Raw genomic sequence first — 22,340 nt, 5'->3', positions numbered from 1 at the left:
AGGAAAGCTCTTTTCTTGTATAAAATGAGAGAAACCCTATATCTTAAATCTCATTCCTGTCAGGGAAGACAAGTGACTGCAGTTGGATTGCAAATGCTCCTCATCAATAGTTTGAAGTATTATTTTGCTAATCAAAAATAGATTTGTCAAAGTGGTTTGATCATTAACTTTTAAACTGATACTTCTTCAGGCATATCTTGACACCTGTCTTTGATCAGGGAGTGTCTGCCCTGATAAATCCTTAAGGCACAGGATTATCAGGCTGTGCTAAATGTTTTCTGCCCTCCCTGGCTGAATCAGAAGAATGTTTCAGAACATCACTGATCCCGTTCTCTCCCGTTTCTTCACTGATGAGTCTTCTTTTCATGTCCATTTTGTTTAATACAACCTACTCTTCTCCCTCTCAAGAGTTTATTCCCTGCTGTGTGTAAAAGCAGTGAACATATTTTTCCTAGACTAAACAAGCCAAGTGCTACTGGGTTTGAGGCTCTGAACTCCCTTGCCAAAGTTTCAGCAGAATTTGGAGTAAATCAGCAAAGGATTTATATGTTTCAGTTGAGTTGGAATTCCACTGTCAATGTTTTTGCTTGTGGGAAACCAAAATTGAAGGCAAATCTTGGTTATTATGAATCCAGCAAGTCCAAAATCAGAAATTTAAATTGTTCTGCATAGAGGGTGATTCTGACACCCTCTCCACGTGTGTGCACCCTTTCGGAGCTGTTATCTTGGGTCTGGCATTGCTTTGCTTCCAGCTTCTGTGTGGGAATGGCCATACAGGAGCAGCCCAAGAACACACAGAGAAACTGCAGGCGCTCTGCAGAGATGGGCTCAGAGCTGATGAGCTGGATGCTTTGTGTCTCAGCAGCAAATCCAACCAGCATGCCATGAGGAGGATTAACATCCCAAAATGCATTTAAGACAGGAGGAACTGGAACATGCCTCTGTCACACTGTGAGTGGCCATCACTGGGCTGAGTCAAGAGGATTCCAGCTCAGACACATCCCAGCTCTGCTCTGCAGAAAACAGATGCCTCCCCACAGCACTGTGTAAACATCCTGGCTGGTGAGCAGCTGCAGAAATATGTCTGAGTTCTGCAGTCTCTCTGCTTTATTGACACAGCCACGAAGCTCTGGAAACTCAGATTATAGGGTAATATACTTGGCCTGGTTTTCTGTGAACTGATGTAACTAGGAGTGAGTTAATAAATATTCCACAATAAATAAGTATTCAACAGTCACAGAAACACCAATTTTCTATTACACTCTGTTCCCAAGCTTCACTTAACACATTCCATAGATAATTGTGCTCTGCTGTTGAGATACTTCACTGCAAAACAACTTCCAATTTTTAAGAATGCTTCTTCTCCTCTGAAGTTACACAGTGTACAGAAATATATAGTAGCATTACTAAATTTTAATAGAAGTACTTAATTTGGTTTAGGAATAAAAATTCTAAATATTTTGATTTTTTAAACCGTATCAAGTAAAAGATCATCCAAGATGGAGAGAAAAATGCATGTGGGTGCTCAAATTAGCAAGGTTTAAGTGGGCTATAAAACAAAATATGATTTGTAGTGTAAAACTAAATCTTCTTCTGAGAGTCATGAGTGGGGATTTGTGGGGCAGTGTGTGATTGGTGTTCATCATGTCCAGGCTGCTGCTGCTGGGGGAGGATGCTGCTTCCCCTCCCCTTTGGAAGTCCTTGTCATTTTAACTCCCACAGGTTTCCACAGGCACGCGTATTGCAACTGGTGGCATTCCTCTTATGGGAACTAGGGAATCAAAGTCTTCTCACGTCAGACTCTAAAATTAATTCAAAAGTTGATTTTTCAGTTTGTTGGAATACTATACAAAGGATTTTGTGACCAATCTGAAAATAGCATCCTGTTTAGTGTGTTTATTTCCCTGGGTCAAGAATCTTATAAGAGAGAATGGTCTGTTAAAGATCATTTCATGGTTTCTAAATTTGACTAGTCTGATTTATGGTTTTTCTTTCTAAATGTTTAAAAGTTGTAGTGGGAAAATGTGAGAATGAATACAAATATTATTGGTCCAGGGTCTGCAGAATTAGGTACCATTCCTAAATACAGTCTTTATATTTTCGAAAAATTTGTTGTCAAATTGTGATTGTCAGATTGTTAAACCATCTTTCTTTCCAAGAGGACATTTGGGGTATTTTCACTTAGAAACCATTAGTGGAAAAGTTGAAAGGAGTTCAGGAAGTGCTTTTACTGCAAATATTTTTACTTGTCTATACTTTACTTTTACATGAAAATAAAGAGTTGGTTTTTCCCAGTACCAGTTCTATAAACAGTAATTGGTCTCCACTTCATTGTGGATGTTCTCTTGCCCACCCTGGCTGTGCTACCCAGCTGGAAAAGCTCAGTGTCACAGGCTGGGGCAGGGACACACAAAAGCACCTGAGCTGGAGCAGAGATGGTGCAGTACAAGGGGCTCTCCCACAACCATCTGCTCTCCTCCCTTCTCCACATGGTCCCTTCTCCCTTTTCTGTTTCTCTTCTTCCTTCTCCCTTTCCCTTTGGACTTCCCAAGGCCTGATATCCATTGAGCAGACATTACTGGGCTTCAGAGGGAGGTGACACCTGGGTTTGAGTTGCACTGCCATGTGCACAGGAAACACAAAATGAGTTGTTTATGTGTGTCTGATGAAGCTCAGGCCCTGGGAATGACAGTGGCAATTTACAGAGCTTTATGGTGGTGCAATCAGCAGAAAAGAGTGGCCACATCAGCCATGTTAGAGTCAAATAAATCAATTCCTGCTTTCCTAGTGTCATAGTTCATTTGTAAAGATGCCTGTCTCTATTTTAAGGCCTAAGAGTTTCCATCAGTCTTACTGTGCTCCAGAGTCAGAAGGGGGGTGTGTGTGCATATTTGTGTGTCAGAATGGGGGGGAGCAAGAACTCTGTGCAGCAGAGGAAAGCAAGAAAAAAATGAGTGAAGAGACACATTTTTACATTGTGCAAATACCTGGAAAAAGCAAGACAAGTAAATGAAGGTGTATGTTCATGCAAATATCTAAAAATCACATCTATCAGCTTCTCCTTAAAAAATTAAAAAATTTGATATTGGAGAGAGATTCATTTCACTCACTGCTTGTTTTCAGGTGTGGTGGCTGCCATTTGGAAACCAGCTAAAGTTACAATGCTTGAGGACAGGAGAGGCTTTGTTAACTCTTTGTAAGAACTGTCCTTGCTTGGCAGAGATACTTATTTTGACTGAAGAACATAAAGTGATGCAAGTTCAAACAAACAGCATATGAAAAATTACTTTGCTTTGAACAGCAAGTTTTCAGCTCTTGTAAAGAGTCTTTACCCATGAGAAAATACAAGGCTGCTGTACACAGGATTTCCAAAGTAAATGGCATCTCTCCAGCTAACTAAACTAGGCTGAACTATCTCAAAAAAAAAGCTTAATTAGTTTTCTCCATCCTGGTTTTTCATATTTTGTCATTGATTTAACAAACTTTTGAAACCTTTCAGGCTCATTTGTACCAATGTCTTTATTTACACAGTCCTCAAAACTGTTTGGAAATGCAGATTTCCCATTTTTGTTATGGTGTAGTTGATGTTACCATAGTCAGAAACTGCTACTCCTCACTCATCTCAGATTCTTAGTGTTCTAATTATTAAACTAAGGTGCAGGCAGGTAAGAGAAAATGAGCAAAGCAGAAGGCAGGAGTCATTTGCTCAAGAAAGAAATAGAATTTGAAAGACTGGCTCAGTCTTAAGAACATTTCCAATTTCTAGCTGCAGTGACCAGGCAGGTGATCTGCTTTACTTCTTGGTGTCCTCAGTGTGATTCAAATGGCTCGAGGGCTTTTGTGCATCTTGTGAGAGCGACTTGGGTCCAACTTTTATTTGATCTAATAGATAGTTCACTGACAGTTCTGCATTTCTGCAGTTTGTGTCAGAGTGTAGGAGGTTTGAGGATTTAACCTTCTCCATTAGTTCCTCCCAGCAGAGTTTCCTGTGCTTAAATGGTGTACTTTGTGAGACACTGAGGTAACCCTGCTCTTGGACCTTCAGGGTGTTTGCCAGCAGGGGGATGGGTTTCATGGCAGTGACACCAGTGCTTTCCCTGAATGATTTCACCTAAAGTAGTCCATGATCCTTGTTAGACAACCACAACACACTTTTGCTTGTTGTTTACTCATGGCACTTCACATTTTCCAGGCTGTGCTTTTCCTGTGCTGGTGTCCCTTGTCCCTGTGGCTGAAGGGGCTGTCACCAGGTCCTGAGGTTGCTTACCCAAACCTTCCCCTCTGCCTTGCTGCATTTCTAACATCTTCACTGCAGCTCTTACAATCTAAGCAGGATGATCCTTGCTGTGTTGACAGAACCTTCCAGTTTGGCACAAAAAGCACTGGGAGCTGGGGTTGGGATGGAGCAGTCGGCCCCAGAAGGCTCTCTTGTCCCTTGAGATGTGTTTATATCAAGAACCTCCTGAAAGCACTTTATTTAACATTCATCTCTTTGCTGTTCGTTTTAGGATCAGGATCCAGGCTGTCAATGAAATTGGAGCTGGACCTTTTAGCCACTTTATTAAAGCAAAAACCAGGCCATTACCACCCTTACCTCCACGGCTGGAGTGTGCTGCAGCAGGGCCTCAGAGCCTGAAGCTGAAGTGGGGAGACAGCAGCTCCAAGCTTCACTCTACTGATGACATGGTCTATATCTTGCAGATAGAGGACAGAAATAAAAGGTAAGAGAGATTAATCTTCCTTGTGCTAATGAAAAAGAATCCTGGTTCATCATAACGCAGTTGGGAATGAAAAAAAAGTGGTGTTCTCCTGATTGCTTTGTGCCTACAAATATGTAAAAAATACTATTTTGGTAGGCATTCTGTGCCTGTAGTCTGAGCAAGTTATGCAGCAAAGCTGTAAATGATACAGAATCATTAAGGTTGGAAAAAACCTCTAAATCATTGAGTCCAGCCATTAACTGAACACTGCCAGGTCTAACAGAAATCAATCCTGTGCCAGTGAAATTTCAGCAAAACCCTTGCCTCTCTGCCAGTAAATTTAATATCGAGTTTCATGGCCACAGTGCTTTACCTTTTGGAAAATATGAAACAAAGATACTGCACCCAGCTTGCTGTGTGTATTAATAAAGCCAAGGGTTACAAATCAGAGGTCTAGGAAAGGCAAAACCTGAGCAGAACAAAGTTTTTTGGGCAATATGGTGGTCATGATTTTATAGCTGTAGTTTTTTACAGCACTGGAAAATATGAACTTGGCATCAGCTTGGTAGCTCCACAATAATTTTGAAATAAGGTGTGCAAGAAACAAGAAAGTCTGTGTTTAAATTTAACAGTCAGTGCTGAGCAAAAACTATCTTCCCATGTGAACTTTGTGTGGGAAGATTTGCTAGTGTAGCTCCAAAGTTGTGATGAGATATATTCAATTAAAAAAGGGAAGGAAAGAAAGACAATATGCAAGCATTGCCTAACAGTCTGAGCTCTTCAATGAATAAATATCATACATGGCTCATAATTTACTAAGAAAAACCCTCAACTACTTCATTTAGCTAAAGTAAGTGACTTATCGAGTAGATAATCCTTAGAGACCTTCAGCACAGATCATAATTTGATGCAAATTAGCACAATTCCTTTAATTTAAATAGAGCTGTGCTGAGTTTATGCCAGCTGAAGATCTGGCCCAGAAGCTCTAATTTTAAGTAATAAATCCACCATGAATAATGCCTTAATACTTCCCAATATCTCAACTGTACTGATGCAGAGAGGGTACACGCTCCCCTGTATTAATCCTGAGAGGTGTCCAATGAATATAAATACCCGTTTGAAAGTCTGACTGGTAAAAACAGTTCCCTCAGAGTGCAGTGATGCTTGGCAGGAGCCCATCACCTGCAGCACCCTGGGATTCAGTCAGCTCTGAAGACACATCCCGCAGGCTGCTTTGCTTTGCTTTCATGTAGCACTGCAGGTCGGATGGTGAAGAACTGTAAATTGTTTTTAACCTGTCTATATACTGGAGAAAATAGTAAGTTTCCTTGTAAGAATAAAATGTTACCTTGCAGCAGGCAAGGAAAGCTTTTTTCTCCTTTGCTTTGGCACAAAGCTTTAGCATGATCCTTGGCTTTTTCACAAGATTTTCCTACTGCAAATGGTCTCGTACGAGCTTTTAATTAGGAGCAATTTGAACTTGATACTCTGCTGGATCTTCTTAGCTTTGAATTTGTCTTATAGTCCACGTGAAATCCCAGAGATGCAGAGAAACTGCTCTCCTACATTGTGCTGTCTCCTCCTGCTTGAACTTGCACGAAGTGGCTCCCTTTGGTGGTTGGGTTTGGAGCAGCTAGCTCAGATAATTACTGAAAGGAGCCAGAGCTGGGGCTGGTGAATCCATCCTGGTGTGGGCACAGCGGAGGAGCGGGATGGGTACACTGCTGTGTTTGAGAGCAGCTGGAGCTGGCAGGTCCTGGCAGTAAGATCTGTTTATTTGTTCCCTGTCTGACGGTCCCTTTTTGCTCTCCATTGTGTGCTCTGGTCACAGTGAGATGCACCTGCAAGGTACAGTGCTGTACATCCCAGAGAGCTGTCATCCCTGATGAGCAGGGAAGGACAGCCCACGCAGGAGCTGTAGGAGCAGCAGGTGGTTACAGAGGTGGGAGTCCTCTCTGAGATCATTCCCATTAAATAGACCCTGTTGGGACCGAGGGGTTGCTCACCCCTGTGTGTGCTTGTGGAAAATGCTGGAATACAGCTCTTTGAGCATCACTGGCCTCTTCAATTGCACAGGCTAATGGCAGTAAACTGTGCACATCTAAGGGAATAGTGAAATAGAACAGAGTATTTTAGCTGGAAGGAACCTGCAGTCATCCAATGTGACTGCCTGGCTAGTTCAGAGCTGACCAAGTTAAAGGGTGTTGTTGAGGGCATTGTCCAGATATCTGAATCACTGACAGGCCTGGGACTGACCACCCCTCTAGGAAGCCAGTCTTTTGTATTGAAATCCCTCAATTCAGTATTACCATTGTCCCTTCTTTGGTTTAAAATAGAAGTTACCTTTAAAATGCTGTTGAAGCATTTTCACAAGCAGAAATATAAAGATGAGCAAGCTCTTTTAAGATAAGGAAATAATCAGTAAGTTCCATCCTGACCCAACAGCTTTAAGTGCTTTTTGGTAAAGACTCAAGCTCTGGTTTTATGTAATGATAGTCAGCCAGTGCTCTCCAGTGTGTCCTGGTCATTAAGGATTGTTTTTAACTTTTCCTTTCTGTAATGAGGTGTAACAGGCCAGTTGTTGGACACTAAATGTTCCATTGATTGCAAGACCTGTGAAGCAAAATACTTGGAAATCTTCTGGGACTGATTAGTGTAAGGGCTTGAAGAGGTGTGCTCATCAGAGATGTACCTGTGTTAGCTCCCATTAGCTCTTCAGGGTGTGACATTTTAGGAAGATGAAATTAGCATCACTTGTCCTTTCAGTTATGGGGTAGCACTGAGTGGAAATGAAGAAAAATCTGTTTCTGGAAAGCTCAGTACATAGAAATGCTAGTTGAGAGTAAGTGACCTTTATGTAAAGAGGACTATGAAATTCCTTTTCATTTTAAATAAACTATCAGTTGTGACTTCATTTTCCAATTGTGGTAATGTTAAGAAATTTATGTTAATCAAATTGCACTACTTTCCAGAATACTATGGATTTTTCCTCTCTAGAGCAAACGAACCTAACTAATGGTTTTTATTTTTTTTCCTGTTCTACTGGTAATTAATCTTTAGTTGTTCCTACAACTAATTACACCTCTTAGTGTCTTAAAGTGCTCACAATATCCAGTCTGAAAGGGATAATTAGCAAGTAAATTAGTAGTGGGTCATTTATCAGTTGCATGTGTTTCTTTTAGATCACTGTATGTTGCAGTTGAGCTAAATAGTGTGATTTTTGTGTGTGTACAGAATCACAATAAATATATCCATATATAATTTCATTTTAAGGGAGAGTCATTGGTAAGATTGACTAAGAAACATCCTAAACATATCCTTTAAAAATTTCTTGTAAGGATTATTGGCAGTTCTCCCACACTTCTGTTCAGCTGGAGGTAGCAGGGGGTGGTTGAACACATGAACCTCAACATGGGTGCTTGCTCTGCTTTAACTTGAAGGAAGGCAGAATAGAAACACAGAGGGGTCTGTTGCTGAATGTGCTGCCCTTGCCTGATGACTTTTGCATAATCATTCCCTGGTTACTGCAAGTTTCAAGTAGTCTGATTTAAAAATTGTTTACACTCCTGATTTGATCAAGATAATTTGCACCCATTTTAACAGCAATTACTGTTATTTGTCAGTCCTACTGGCTTGTGAAATTCTATTAAAATACAAAATCAGGTAAATTAACGTATCCTTGCAAAAACCTGCAGGAACAGAATCATTTTCATATTGGGTAAAACAGTGATAAAAGGGAATTAAGCATGAGCACCAAGACAGATGGCATACTACAGTTTCCACTGCAAGCCTGGCTAGATAAAAAGTTAATGTTCAGAAAAGTTTTCCAGGTAGCCTGTGTTCATATTACTGCTATTAGTTATAGTGATATTTATGTTAGGAGCATTCTGATCAGACACTTGGGGCTTTGCAAATGAAAAAGAAGAGGGAGAACTGTTCCCAAGTGTAAAAAAGTTAACTTGTTAATGCATTTCAGCTTTCTTCATGGAAATAGGAGTAAACCCACATTTGTGGTAGGTGCAAGTTAACTGTATGTGTGTCATTATTTGAGACAAAGTGAAGTGTGAGAAAACCACATTAAATGTGTGAGATGAGGTGTTTCAGCTGTTAGGAAGCTGGGAAGACACAGAGTAAGATGCTACTCCATAAATATATTCAAAAAATCCCTGCTTTGGTAACAAATAAAATTTTCTCCTTTATTTTGATCTATGCACATCTGCAGGTACTTCAGACTTCATGGGTAACTGAAATATTCCAGACAGCAGATCATAAATAAGAGCAGCATCTAGACCCAAGACTGTCACTGTAATAAAAACTATTTTCTGCACATCTATAACAACCTTTTAAGAAAAAAAATGCCTTGATTAGAGCAATGACTCTAATATTTAATCTCTGAAGTAGTAATGGAGGCTCAGCTTAGTGCAGCAGGACCACGTTGCCCAGTTTTCCAAGAGCACATTTTAAGGTTTCAGCTTCACTTTGCTGAGGTTGTTGAAGTAGAGACTGAGCTTGGCTTCCTTCTCCAGCTCTGCCCAGGTTCCTGGGGCTGTCACAGCAGCAGCTTGGACACAGTGTGCTCAGTGAGCATCATTTGAAGGCCCATAAACACTGTTAGTTGCTGCCATACTGGGAAAGGGGCTCTAATGCTGCACAAGGAAGATAAACACGTTTGAGGCTGTGAGAATATTGGTTTGCTGCTCTGAACTGTTTTTGTTCTCTTTTGGCTTTAAGTCCACTCTTACTTATATCTGCTCTTGGTGTTGCAGCTGCCTCGTTATCTAATTCTTCCTGACTGTATAATTTGGAGAGTCCATTGGGTGCTCTCCCCAATTTCTCCCAGATCTTCCATTCAAATGCTGTTACTTCCCATTTAAGCTGTGCTCAGTATTGTCCTCCCTGCCTGTTCCTTGCCTCCAGATGTGGCTGCACACAGGAATCATCTGTCAGGCACTTTGCTGCTCTGCCTTCCATTCCTCCTGAATGTGCCCAGATGCTCCTTCCAAAAAAAGCAATTTTTCTTGCTGTGGAAGAGCTTCTGTAGGCTGAAATACTTCAGCTCTCAATAATTCCAGACGTCTGACAAGTGACTATCTGTTGTAGATATGGGTTACAAACTCAAATTCAGCAGCAGGTGAAAGATAATCTAGTAGAAACAAGCTAAAAATCGATTTTTGGCAGCAAGTACCCTTTGTCTAGATTGCAGATGTGCTAGATAATTCAGGAAAGAAAACCAAACTCTTCCCATCTGACTGTTATCATTTCTTTTTCTGTTCTCCACTTAGTTTTGCTTTTCTAAGTGTAAGGAAGGAAATGTTGTCTCCTTCACTGGGTCCTGTTGTTACTATTATAATTCATAGAGACAAAAATCACACTGACAGTGGTGAGCATACATTATAATACATATGATATGTATTATAGATAAAAGTTTCTAAAGGGAATCTTCCAGAAAACAGATCTTCAGATCAAAGGGGCTGGTGCATCCCATCTGTTTGGTCCACACCTTATTTAGGACTGAAAGACAGAGTTGGGAGAAGTAGTGGGAGCACAGAACTTTTGGGGAACTCATGTTATCCATTTGTTTTCTCTCAGCACCTGCCTGCAAAAGGAGATCCCAAAGAATGGCTTGGAAAAGTGTCCCAAAGCTGGAAAGATTGGGTCAGCCTGGTGCTGGTTATAGGAACAGTGACTGATGTGGGGATGGGGGATGATGCAGATGTGAAAGTTTTCTCTTTGAGTAGAATGTTTTAAAACACAGCAGAGATTAAAAGAATTGTGTGTTGGCTTTACTCCTGCATCTCTGGATTAGATGGTTTTGGTTCAAAGCTTCCCTTTCCGTGTTGCTACCCACAGTCCAGGGAGCTGCTGGTGGAGAGAGAAAATCACATAAAACAGTGAGTGTTTGATAATGTTCTGAAACCAAATTAGAGGAATAGTCTAAGAAAGTGGGGGGGGCAGTAAATGTGTAGATAACTTGATGTAGCATTAATAATATTAAAAGAGCCGTTGGTTTGTGAAATTCTTGTACTTTAGTTTCTAATTAGGCAGGTGCCTGTGTGTGCTGATGTGAAGCCTCAGGTCGCCGGGTCGGACTGGTGCTGCATTAATGATTTCTCTCCAGCCGAAATCCTGCCATCTGACCACTTATTTTGAGAGGCAGTAACAGAGTCACTCAGGTGGCTCTTCCAGCCTTTGTGCCTCCCCCCAAGATTGCCATCTTTAGTGCTCTAGGGTAGAATTTCTTTCAAATTAAATTCTTGTAAGAACCAACGGGTTACCAAAATATAAACAAAACCCAGGAGTTTGAAAGGGAACCTGCTGCTCAAAATGTGCTGGGAATTAATGAGCAGAGGCAGGGCGAGTACATTCGTATTCTTCTGCTCGACTGGAAGTGACTGAAGTGGAGGAAACAAAATAGCTGCAATGTGCAAAATACTTCCAAGAAGATCTTCACCAGGAATAAAGGGGTATTGATGAAAAACTAACAGCGGTGGTGTCTCCCTAACAATCACGGTGGGACATGATGTTCTCTCTCCTCTGCTGTGTGCAGGTAAATGAATAATGCGTGACTGATGTGAGAACATTTGGGAAGGGAGAATTGGGATCGCTCGAGTGAGATGAGGGAGAAGTAACCTCTGGGAGGTGTCTCCATCCCTGGAGAAAGTTGCTTTCTTTTTGGTATCTGCAGTTAATTTAGTGGAGAGGAGAAGCAGCGCTGTTGCATGGAAAATTTGAATAATTGAGGTTTAATTGCGCATGGTGCAAACTTAAAAAAAAAGAAATACAGCTGTATTGAGAATGCCAGTAACCACAGAGGCTGAGTGTTTTCAAAGGCAGGGTGCCAGCTGAGGTATGTAGCCTATTGTCTTTTGAATTCAACTGGGCAAACCTCTGAGAATTGAAAATGTCTTGTTTTGAAGAAGGTGAGAGAGAGATAGAGGACCTGGAAGGTTTCCACACGCAGATTAAGTCAACTTTTCAGTGGATAAGAGATTAAGTCCTTGCAAAAAGCTCAGAGCTGACTTGTTCTTGAGGCAATGTCTGGATTGAGGCCTGGATGAAGCACAGTGAACAATAAAAGGCTTGCCAAGAAGGCCAAGGGTATATAGAGCTCATGTTCCAATGTGCTTTATAAATTAGATTTAGATTTTTTAAATGAAATTGCAATAATATGGACAAGTTATCTTGCTTTAGATAATTTTTAATGTATGCAGACCTCACAGTACAATAACAGCAGTTACACTGATTGACTCAACCTTAAGTTCATTGTGGTCCTTCAGCAGAAAGCCCAGGAGAGTGAAAAAAAGCCTGCTCCATACCTATAGCCATCTACAACAATTAACTACAGTATTTTCTAAAATAACAGAGATAATCCTGGAGGATTTTGAAGTGCCTTCTTTACACATGAGGAAAATACTACCTTATCCAAAAATCACAAGTATTTTGAAGTTAGTCTTTAATCTTCATTATGTGCCTTACATCATGATCTGCATATTCAAACACAATTACAAAGCATTAGTGTCACAATAAAGCCCAACAGCAACTGAAATTTGATGGGTTGGGTCATCAGCATTTATTCTTCCAAAACTGGAAGCCCTCTTTCTTCAAAGATGGTCGAATCTCAGAAGTTAAAGTGTGCTTCCATTACAGTCCTGTGGTGCAAGCTTCTCTGTAACAGTTCCTGCTTTCCTTACAGATGATTTTTGAGATAGAGAAGTAGAAATGAGTGGAGATGGGAACTGGATGGGAGTGTTGGTATTAACTGAACTGGGAGTATTAGTCCAGTTCCCAAATGACAGAAGGAGCTCAAATGTTTTTCAAGATCACTTCCTCAGTATTAGGAAGTGTTAGTGACCTTAGTCATATCCAAAAGATGAAAACCTCATTTGAGTCATTGGTATTGACTGTATGAATGTCTGGGAAATGTACCTTAAGCCCAGCCTGGGGTAAGGGTTTGCTTCTCTGTTAGCTGGGAAGGCACATTTATCTTCCCTTCCTTACCTAACTCCACAGATGATTACAAAGAGGTCATTGGATGTTTTTTGCTCTCTGTTGCCCTTGGATCAGGGTCAGAGACAAGTCTCCACACTCCTGTGAATACTGCAGTGGTTTCTGAGCCAGCTGCCTGATTGAGCAGCAAGAAGGGCAGAGGGAGAGTTGTCTTGTCTCGAGTCTTATTGCTGTCCTAAGTATGTGTTCCTTGCTCATCACCCAGTGAATCTCAAGCAGTTTTATTCCATGAGAATGGGTTTGTGTCAGTCTTTTGGAACATGCTGTGGCTGCTTATGCGAGCCTCCGAAATGTGGGGTAGCAGGGAGTTCTTAAACTGGGTAAGCATAAGGTTAAGGAAACAATTATTCTTTGGAAATTGTCTCTAAACAATCCGCTTAAAGACTTGTGGGCGCAGATCTTTGGTTTCCTACTAAGGTGTGGGTCTCACTAAAACTCAGTGGGGGTAGTAAGTCACATTAGTCCTCAGAGTACATTTCCAGCAGTTTGAATTACCTGAATATTTCCTTTTATTACAGATGGTTCTTGATCTCTGTTTGTACTTACGTGGATTGCAGTCATAACGTAATACAAATTGATTTCTGTCCCGGAGAGCTAATTGGCAGACCCAGTTTCTTTGAATTGCTCAAATTGCTTGTACTGTGTTTCTCATGCAAAGCCAAAGGATAAAGCTAGCACCTAGATTGGGAGGTCAAGTAAAAATATCTCTTGGCTCCCTGGTGATTTAAAACCTTCTGAAATGGTTAAGATACTTGAATAAGGGTACTAAATAATCATAAAAAAGTATGTGATCCTACACAGCAAATTTTCTGTTCTCCAAGGCCAGGACTATTGCGTGCAAGGTGGTGTTCCCTGGTGGAGGCTGAGTGGATGGATGCACAATCTGGGTGGTTCCTCTTTATTTGCTTTCATCCCCACTGTGCTCAGCTCCTGGGGATCAGGGGCTTAGCTAGAAACTGCAGGCTGACATACAACTGCTAGTGAAAAGCATTTATCTGAGCAGAGCAATAGAAAATACAAGTTAGATTCTCTTTAGCAACTGTATACTTTATTTTTTTTGAGTGACATTGGTTTTGTTCAGCATTATGCTGGACAAGTTTGTGTGTGCTCTTGTTTAGTCTTGTCCATGGAAGTGTTTTGGAAGATGACACAGATGACTGCAAGACACAGTCTTTGTGTCTTAATGTGCAAATAAAGGCCAAATCTATTTAAGAGTCAACATATTAATTGTGTTTTCATCATACTTTTAAACCAGCAGCACACATGGTGTAATGCAGCAGGACACAGGTTGAATCTGTTTTGATTCCATGGCAGCAGGGATCCCACTGACAGATGTTCTTCCTGATAATTCATGTAATCATTTTGCAAGGTAATAGTAGTTTCAAAAGGGACAATGAACTGCTGCTTTCCCCAACCTCCTCATCATCATTAGTGTGTTATAAACATGACATTTTTATATGTGCTTTTAGCAGCCCTGCAGGGCACATGGTGCCAATTTTCACAAGATGGATACTTGGAGCTGATAAATGCAATATCCAGAAATGTCAGTGCCTCTCCAGTGTAACTACATACTCTCATTTTTATGGTTTCAGGTTTATCCCAATTTATAGGGGACCAAGTCACACGTACAAGATACAGAGGCTGACGGAATCCACCTGTTACTCGTTCAGAATACAGGCAGTCAGTGATGCTGGGGAGGGACCTTTCTCAGAAATCTGTACCTTCTGCACAACTAAGTCAGTCCCACCTGCAATCAAAGGTATGTAGTAGGTTTTTTTTACATGTAAGTAACATGTAAATATTTATGTAATTGGTAAGTATGGGGGGAGATTGTAAGGGTTACCATAAGTATGTAATAACTCGTGTGAAGAACCAGTTTGTGCTGGCTGGAGGTTTCTCTGAGTTGTGAAGTTACTTAAGCTAAATTACCACCCCAAAAAAAAAAAATCACACAAGCAACATAAATGTTATGTCAGCCACTGTTGTAATAAAAGTCTGCTAAAATGCTGCTGCTATCAATAGTGTGTACCAGGGGATTGCTCTGGACTACTACAGCATTTATACAAGAGGTCTAACAGCTGTAGTATATGTGTGTACCTTCTAACTTAGGCTTTAGTAAAGTTTAAACATTTTTTGTTGTGTAGGTGATGTCCCCAACATAGACCTTCAGGGTTTATTTTTTCCTTTAATGTATAAAATTAATCATGATACTTCACATACAGAGCATTAGACTTAGAACTCAGCATGTGTTCCACTAGAAGAACTAAAGGCCTAATTAAATGAAGTTTTTATAATGAAATGTCTTTTACTGAGTGTAAATTTTGTCCTAAGTAATTACGATCCGGAGGAGGAGGAAGGAAGGAAGGAGCAAAAGTAGAAACAGTAAAAACTACAGTGAAAGGTGTTTCATGATAAAACTTGGTGTAATTAGGGCTTTTGTTCTAGGTCTAATTAGGCCTTCTTTGGCCTGTTACAAAGGCAGTGGGTTTGCTGTATGAGCTATCAGATCAGCTGAGCTGAAATCAAATGCACCTTTTTTCCTGGGTGCTGAAGTCTTCTCTGTCAAGCCCTATCATTTACTGAGAGAAACAACAACTCTCAGTTTGTCAGAGAGGTTTCTTTTGCTTCTCTATGTTTAAAATCTGGCTTTGGTGATTTTGTCACCTTTTGTAAAAAAATACTTAGAGAAGGGAGAACACTGTTGGGGGTGTCCTTCCCTGCTAGATCAGCTGCTCTTCTGTGCTCGGAGCAGTACAAAGGAATTTATGTGATAAACTTGATTCAGCTTCTCATCTCTCAGAAGAAAGCGTTTATTCTCCTGTAAGGTCTCCTAATTAGTCTCTTAACGATGCCAACCCTAGAATAGCTTTGTTGGTAATGGCAGTGTTTTGTAAGTGTCAGACAAAAATCTACATGTATTGAAGTGAGGATGGAAGGAGAAGGAAAAATAATTGAGATTGTTGTTGTCAGCTAAGATGAAGGCGTCTATTATCAGTCTCTCAACACTAGCAGATGTGCAGAGAGAAGTAAATGGATATTGATTACCTTTGGGCCTTCATGATTCATGCCTTCCTCTTGGGAAGTAACAAATCAGGCTAAAATTCATGTAATGTATGCAGCAGCGTTTGTTTCTGTGGCAGACCCTCCTGTTGTCTGTTTTTGTAGGGTTGGGGATCTAGATTGCCTTTAACAAGCTCGTGTCCTTGCACGTGCACGTGTTCACCACCTGATACAAGTGTTCAGGGCTCTTGTTTCTCCCAGTTTTATTCTTTTTTTTTTCTTTTTTTTTTTTGTATTGTTCTTGCTGGCTCTGCCTGATCAAGAGGTTGGTGGACCCTGGATGCTGTTGCAGTTCTTTGCATGCCTTCCAGTGGCAGAGGCTTCGTTTTACATGTGCTGCCCCTGTCTGTGCTTTGGCAGGCTCACCTCTGAGCTTGCCGTGGGTCAAGGCACAGCATCCCTTGGCTTTCAGCTGGTGAGGGAGCCTCTGCCAAGGACAGCAGCCTTGTAACAGCTGACAAATTGGATTTCTCTGGAGTTCTAGTGAGAGCACTAGTTTTAAGTCTGGCTAGAAATAGCAGGTCTGATCAAGTGGATGTCAGGCTCAGAGTTAGATACAAGTCCAAGTCTTGAAAATTACTCTTGTCCTTTTGCTTCCCAGCCTGGGCTGCATCTCTAATACAGCAGATTCTTTAGTTTCTCTTCTCACATCCCTTCTCCTATTTTTCCTAAATGAAAAGTTCGATATTTTTCCTCCCTTTCAATGGTGTGTAGCATAGGAGGGATGTGCAGGCGTCTCCGTTGCCACAGATGTTTGCTCAGGACTACACAGAATTGTTGCTTTTATGAATGCCTGTGTAATTTGTGCCTTGGCTTCTGCTTTGAAAAGATCAGTGCAATTAAGTTTTGAAAGTTTTCTCTGAATCAACTCCTCCTTTCTAGCAGCTCACAGAGCTGACAGGTAAGAGGTGCTCTACCCTGTCTGGTATATATTACAGTGCTCATAAAAGAAGATTTCAGTGCAGTCTTTATATTAAACATGAACACATTTCCTTTTATTGTAGCCCCTCGAGTGACACAGCTGGGAGGAAACTCCTGTGAAGTTACCTGGGAAACGGTCCCACCCATGAAGGGAGATCCTGTTGGTTATGTTCTGCAGGTACTGGTTGGAAGAGAATCTGAATACAAGCAGGTAGGGAAATGGTCTGGATTTAATATTGTTAAATTGATGGCATAATGGAAATGGTTTTGAAAATCCACTGTGCTGCTTCTTTCTACTGTATTGAATTACACCCTATGGTGATGTGTCAGGTGCACTTTGGTAAAGGCTGAGTCAAAATTAAGGGCTGTAATGGGCTGTTTTCTCCCCTAAGGGAGTATGTAGAACATCATTATTTTATTGGAGTGATTTGTGCTCTTTCTGTGGTTAATCACTATTTTTAACTGTACTAACCTTTAAAAAGTTACAATTCTGGCCAACCCATGCTGGCTGTTCTTAACCATTATCTGAAGATGAGATGAAGTCAGAAGATGAATCTTTCTCTCTAAGCCAATTCCAAGACTGTCCATCAGGGTTTTCAGTCAAATACCACATTAAGTGGTTTGTTCATCTGTCTCATTCCTTTCTGAGGTTTTGATGCACGTGTAATTGCTGTGTATCCTTTCTGTCACTGTGGAAACAGAGGCAGTGAAATACAGCTGATCCTTCTTGCCTCGTCTGTCTTGATCAGACATCACAAGTGGACACTTCCCAGAGCACCCAAAACAGAGCAGCTCATTCACAGTTAGATCCTTTATGTCATCTGTCACACCTCTGACTGTGTGATTTGCAGTGCACTTCATCTGTGTGCTCTCTTTTTCCTGTGCTTTCTTTCGTGGTCATGCAGAGTCCAAATAAATCCAAAATAGGGAATGAGATATGCTATGTTAATTAAACTCTTACTCTATGCTAGTAAACTCTTACATTATGCTAATTAAACTCTTAAAAATTTGTATAAGGTAGTACTTTCTTTGCAACTGTGTCTTTGTTCCTCTTCAGTCTGTTTTTGAGTGTTACTGTGAACTAAGGAATTACCAAAAAATAACACAAAAAATGCCAAGACAATTCATGGGGGTGATAAAGATTCAGAAACCTACCTATTGTTTTTGTCAGGAAACATTTTTGGTGCTGGTGTAGGTAATGAAACCCCTGCGTACTGTGTAGGCCTCACATCAGTGGCAAGTGGATAAGTGGACCCATTTTGCTGTTGCCTGGTGTACAAAGTAGCTTTGGTGTGTCACCTCCTGCTACAGCTTCAGTAAACATAACCCCAGTGTTTAAAGTGTTCTGGTGTCCTTGGGGAGAACTGGGCACATCTTCATGTTCCTGGGAGATAAGTGATGCCTTAATCTGCACAGTTCAGAACTTGTGGTGTGAAAAAAAAAACAGCAAAGGAAGTAAAAAATACTTTTAAAAATACTTTTAGGACCTTCTTATGTTGCAGGTCTTCATTTCTCATGGGCATGACCCTGAGGAGGGAGTTTTGTGAGTTGTTACAGTTGTTACCCTGGAAGAAGTTCCTGGCTGGGATGCTCCAAGTGGCGCTGGGACTTGTGTAAATGTGCTGGCTGATAACCAGCCAAGGGAAAGAGGGGGACTTGCACTGTTTCGCAGAAATCACCTTTGCCCATCAGGGTGTTTTATCTTCGTCAGGAATGTGGGTGGTGCCTCAGCCCTGGGGCGCATCCCTGTCCATGAGCTGCAGTGGCTGTGTGCTCTGAGCCCCTGTAATGTGCAGAGAAGATAAAATACAGGAACACCTTTCAGTGGTAGTCTGGCTAATACATTTCACCTCTGCTTTGACATGTCTGTGATCACCTGCAACTATTTAACTGAGAAGTACTGTCATTAATATGTTCATTAATGTTAGGGATATGTTAATTACCTTTGAAGTGCAAGTCCTAAATTTATTTTTAAATATGTTTTGATCCCTGCAAGTGACATACATCTTTTGCATATGTATCTAAGGGGGTGTATTATTAGAAACGTTTTGCAAGTTGTTTTGAAGGGTTGCACAGATGAAATACACTGTAGATTTTCAGGCTATTCATGGAATGCAGCATCAGCCACCGACATGCTTTTGGGTGAAGCTGTTGTTTCTCTTTAGACTGTCACATCTGAGCTGTCTCCCTCCCCTGTACACGAGTGTTTGCAGCGCCAAAGCTGCTGATTTTCCACCATTTGATCTATCAGAGGTGATACCAAAGTACTCAAAAGCCTTTTTTTTTCAGGCTGGGACTATAGCCATCCCTGCCCTCCTCTGGGAGAATATTTTGTAAATATTTCTCTGCTGAGAATTGTCTGAGGAGCTGGATTTGCTGGAGCTAAACAGATAACATTTTAGCTCTCTGGAAAGTGTATTTTAAAAAATGCTAACTACTCCTTTCCTTGTTTCTCACACAGTGTGTTCCTTTTTATGTATTTTTGTGCTTTATCTTTACAGATAATTTTAAAAAAAGCAATGGCATGGGACAATTCTTTTTAGGAAATCAAATCTTCCTTGTTTATGAATCAGGATGTAAGCCACAGGAGATTACAGGAATCAGTGGCCTGGATTTGTTTTCCTGTTTCTTGCACTTTTATCTAGCAAAGCTTACTCAGAATTTAGCTCCAAAGTGGATTAAAATGTCCCTGTGCTTGCATAGTTTTAATGTGGATTTAGGTGAGTGGGCTGGGCTGTGCAGCACTTGCAGGAGCTGCAGTTTGGGATAACAGCTGTAATGCCCAGCAGCCTAAGGTTTGGTTTCCCACTTGAGCAGCTCTGGGGATGGCATCACCCAGGAACCAGCTCTTCCTAAGAGCTGACCATGGGAAATGAGAACTGAGCTTTTTAAAGCTTCTTTATCCTTAAATTGTTTGCCACTGAAGCAAAATGTACTGCCTTTGAAATTTCTGAGAATTTGGAGGCAGCAGCGTTTCATCAGCTTCTGCCGCATCTCTTCTGGGAAAAAAAAGTCTCCAAATGCTTTCCAAAAGAAGAAAAAGTATGGGTAGGATACACTGGGTGTGTGAAAATCCCCCAGCAGTTCCCAGGTGTGCACTGAGAGCTGGATGCCTGGGAGACTCCAGCTGGCCTAACTAAAGCTCTCACTTTAATTATTGTTTTTTCTTTGGATTAAATTCTGTAGACACACAATCTCTGAAATGCTTTAGTGAACTGATAATTCCTGTAAAGCTCTAATCAGCCAAAAATTGGGTTTCCTTCTCTATTTTCAGTAACAAGTCAAAGGCACTTGTGCTAGTTGTATGCCAAGATACAGCAGAACTACACAGTACCTGCTGGCATGTAGTGCCACTTGCATTGAGTATTTCCTGTGCCTCCTGGTGCCAATTTTGTGTCATGAGATGGAGCAAATAATTTCCTTTGGTTGGGGTTTTTCAGCGCAAACAACCTCAAGGCAGGTGCTCTAAGGGATGGTTGTTTCTCTGTTCAGACAAGGTTGTCACACAACTCTGGGGGGTTTATGAGCACCTCAGCAGTGGAGTGAGTGAAGCTGATGTTGAGTTTGGATGAAATGATAATCCAGTTTCTTAAAAATAAATCTGTCAAGTGACTTAGAAGAAATTAAACTTCTGAAATGGGCATGCTTTTGACATAGATTGAAACCCATCCCCGGGAGTTTTCAAAGCCAGCTTGGACAGGGCTTGGAGGAACCTGGTCTGGTGGAAGGTGTCCCTGCCCATGGCAGGGGGGTTGGAATTAGGTGATCTTTAAGGTCCTTTACAACCCAAACTATTCTATGATTCTTTATCTTTCTATCACCATACAAAATAGGCTTTTATTAATTATTAAAGACATTGGCCATTGCATTGGGGTGCCACAACCAGGTGAGGTTACCCTGCACTTTCCAGTGAGTTGCTTAAAGGGCAATTATAGCTGTTATTGTTATTATTTGGAAAGGAGGGGAGAGGGTTGGGATTATTTAATGAGATCAGTGAAATTGAGAAATCGTTGCCTGCAGGAATTCTCTGTCTATCTAGTTCAATCAGTAGGATCAAATACCATAGGAGTCTTCAGCAGCAGTTTATTACTTGTGATGTTATTTTCATTGAGGGAGCCAGGCAAAAAGCTCATCACATTTTTGTTATATTCTCAAGTGTCCAAACCAAAAAGCTGTTTTTAGGAACTGAAAGTGATAAATTGGATAGGCACTTCACTTTGGCTTGTTAGCCACCAAAGCATAGTGTGCTACATATAAAATACTATGCTGCTTTATGGAGTTATATTTGATTTCATATTTGTTTGGCAGATTTAAAGACCTTATTCGTAGTTGTCAAGGGTTTTTTCTGTTGTGTATGTTAAGTCTCTTAACAGGGTGTTCACAACCAAATGTATTTGTGCTGGGGACATCCTGCCACAGCTCTGAGGTGCTGCTGCAGCCCCTGGCAGAGGGTACAGAGGCTGCTGTCAGGAGTGGGTGACAATTTAACAATTGTTGCTGAGAAGAGACATGGTGGTACATAGTATGTACCACTGCTGGTACATACTCATCAAACCACTGAAAGCAGGACAACTTCCATCACTGTCTTAGCACTAGTGCAGGAAGTGTCTTGTCTTTGTCATTGATGGGTATTAATTCACATATTCTATCTACTTCCAATAATTTTTCAAACTTCCCTTAAAGATACACTCTCCTCTCACTTGGCTGTCTGACCTTTTTCTGAGAAGTGCTGTTGAGTAGCTGGCTTGAGTGAACTTGGCCATCTATGCTTGTTAGACTATAATGAAGATATAGGGTCTTTGATTTAGCCAAACTTGGCCTCCAGTTACACTGGTATTCACCGCCCTGACAGAACAGAACAAGTAAAAAACCCAATTAACTGGACAGGATTTTTTTCAGTGCAAAGACAGGTTATATATATATCCCATCCCTAGTATCTGTTAAATGTAATTTATGAAGTTTAGATTGTAAATTTTTATTAAATGACATTATTCGGATTTTATTGAATTTTTTATTTTGGTTCAGAACTGATCATATTGGTGGCAAAGGCATATAGAGGTTTTCTGGCTATATGTCTTGAAATGAAATTAATAATTACAGCAGAACCAGAAAGCAAACCTTGGTGACAGTTGTTTTGTGAGGGCTTTGAGTTGCCCTGACTCAGAATCTAAAGGAATGGGAGTTAGGCACATCCTCCATGTGGAAGAATCCTGACTCAGTCCTGTGGAACAGCACAGTTGCCCACAACAGGTGGGTATTAGAAATGGAATTGCCGTTGCAGAACAGAGTGGCAGAGGTGTTCTTGGGATGAGGAGTGCTTTGCAAATGGATATTTCAACCCTCACATCACTTCTGTGGGCTGCTACAGCACTTCCAGGTTTGTTTTCCCTGCAATTACTGTAACCCAATGACTCACTGCTCGTTGGCATTGGGAAGAGAAACAGATGAGAAGAAGGGCAGTGGTGCAAGGCTGTGGCCAGTCACAGGGGTTTGTGGGATGAATTTGTTGTATTCCTGTCACTGGACCTAGAGGGAACTTCCTGCAAATGCTGAGCAATACTTGAGCAAGGCAGCATTTATTTAAATGTTGTTTCTTGATCTGTGCCTCGGGTCAAAGAAACATGAGCCAGTTAGAGGCCTTATGCTTAGTCT

General features: G+C 41.0%; 1 protein-coding gene across 2 annotated transcripts in view; it reads left to right on the top strand.

Moving 5' to 3' along the window:
• FNDC3B (fibronectin type III domain containing 3B) overlaps window positions 1–22,340 on the top strand; it is a 184,363-nt gene that overhangs the window by 157,228 nt on the left and 4,795 nt on the right. For both annotated transcript variants that reach the window (XM_032119442.1, XM_032119443.1), the window contains exons 23-25: window positions 4,509–4,721; window positions 14,300–14,466; window positions 16,772–16,899. In XM_032119442.1, coding sequence (XP_031975333.1) covers window positions 4,509–4,721; window positions 14,300–14,466; window positions 16,772–16,899 — 508 coding nt within the window. The remainder of the gene's footprint in view (window positions 1–4,508; window positions 4,722–14,299; window positions 14,467–16,771; window positions 16,900–22,340) is intronic.

The sequence above is a fragment of the Corvus moneduloides genome, chromosome 10, assembly GCF_009650955.1.
Source record: "Corvus moneduloides isolate bCorMon1 chromosome 10, bCorMon1.pri, whole genome shotgun sequence".
NCBI lineage: Eukaryota > Metazoa > Chordata > Aves > Passeriformes > Corvidae > Corvus > Corvus moneduloides.
Note: the sequence above shows the minus strand (reverse complement) of the source record. Positions and strands in the feature narration are given on the sequence as shown.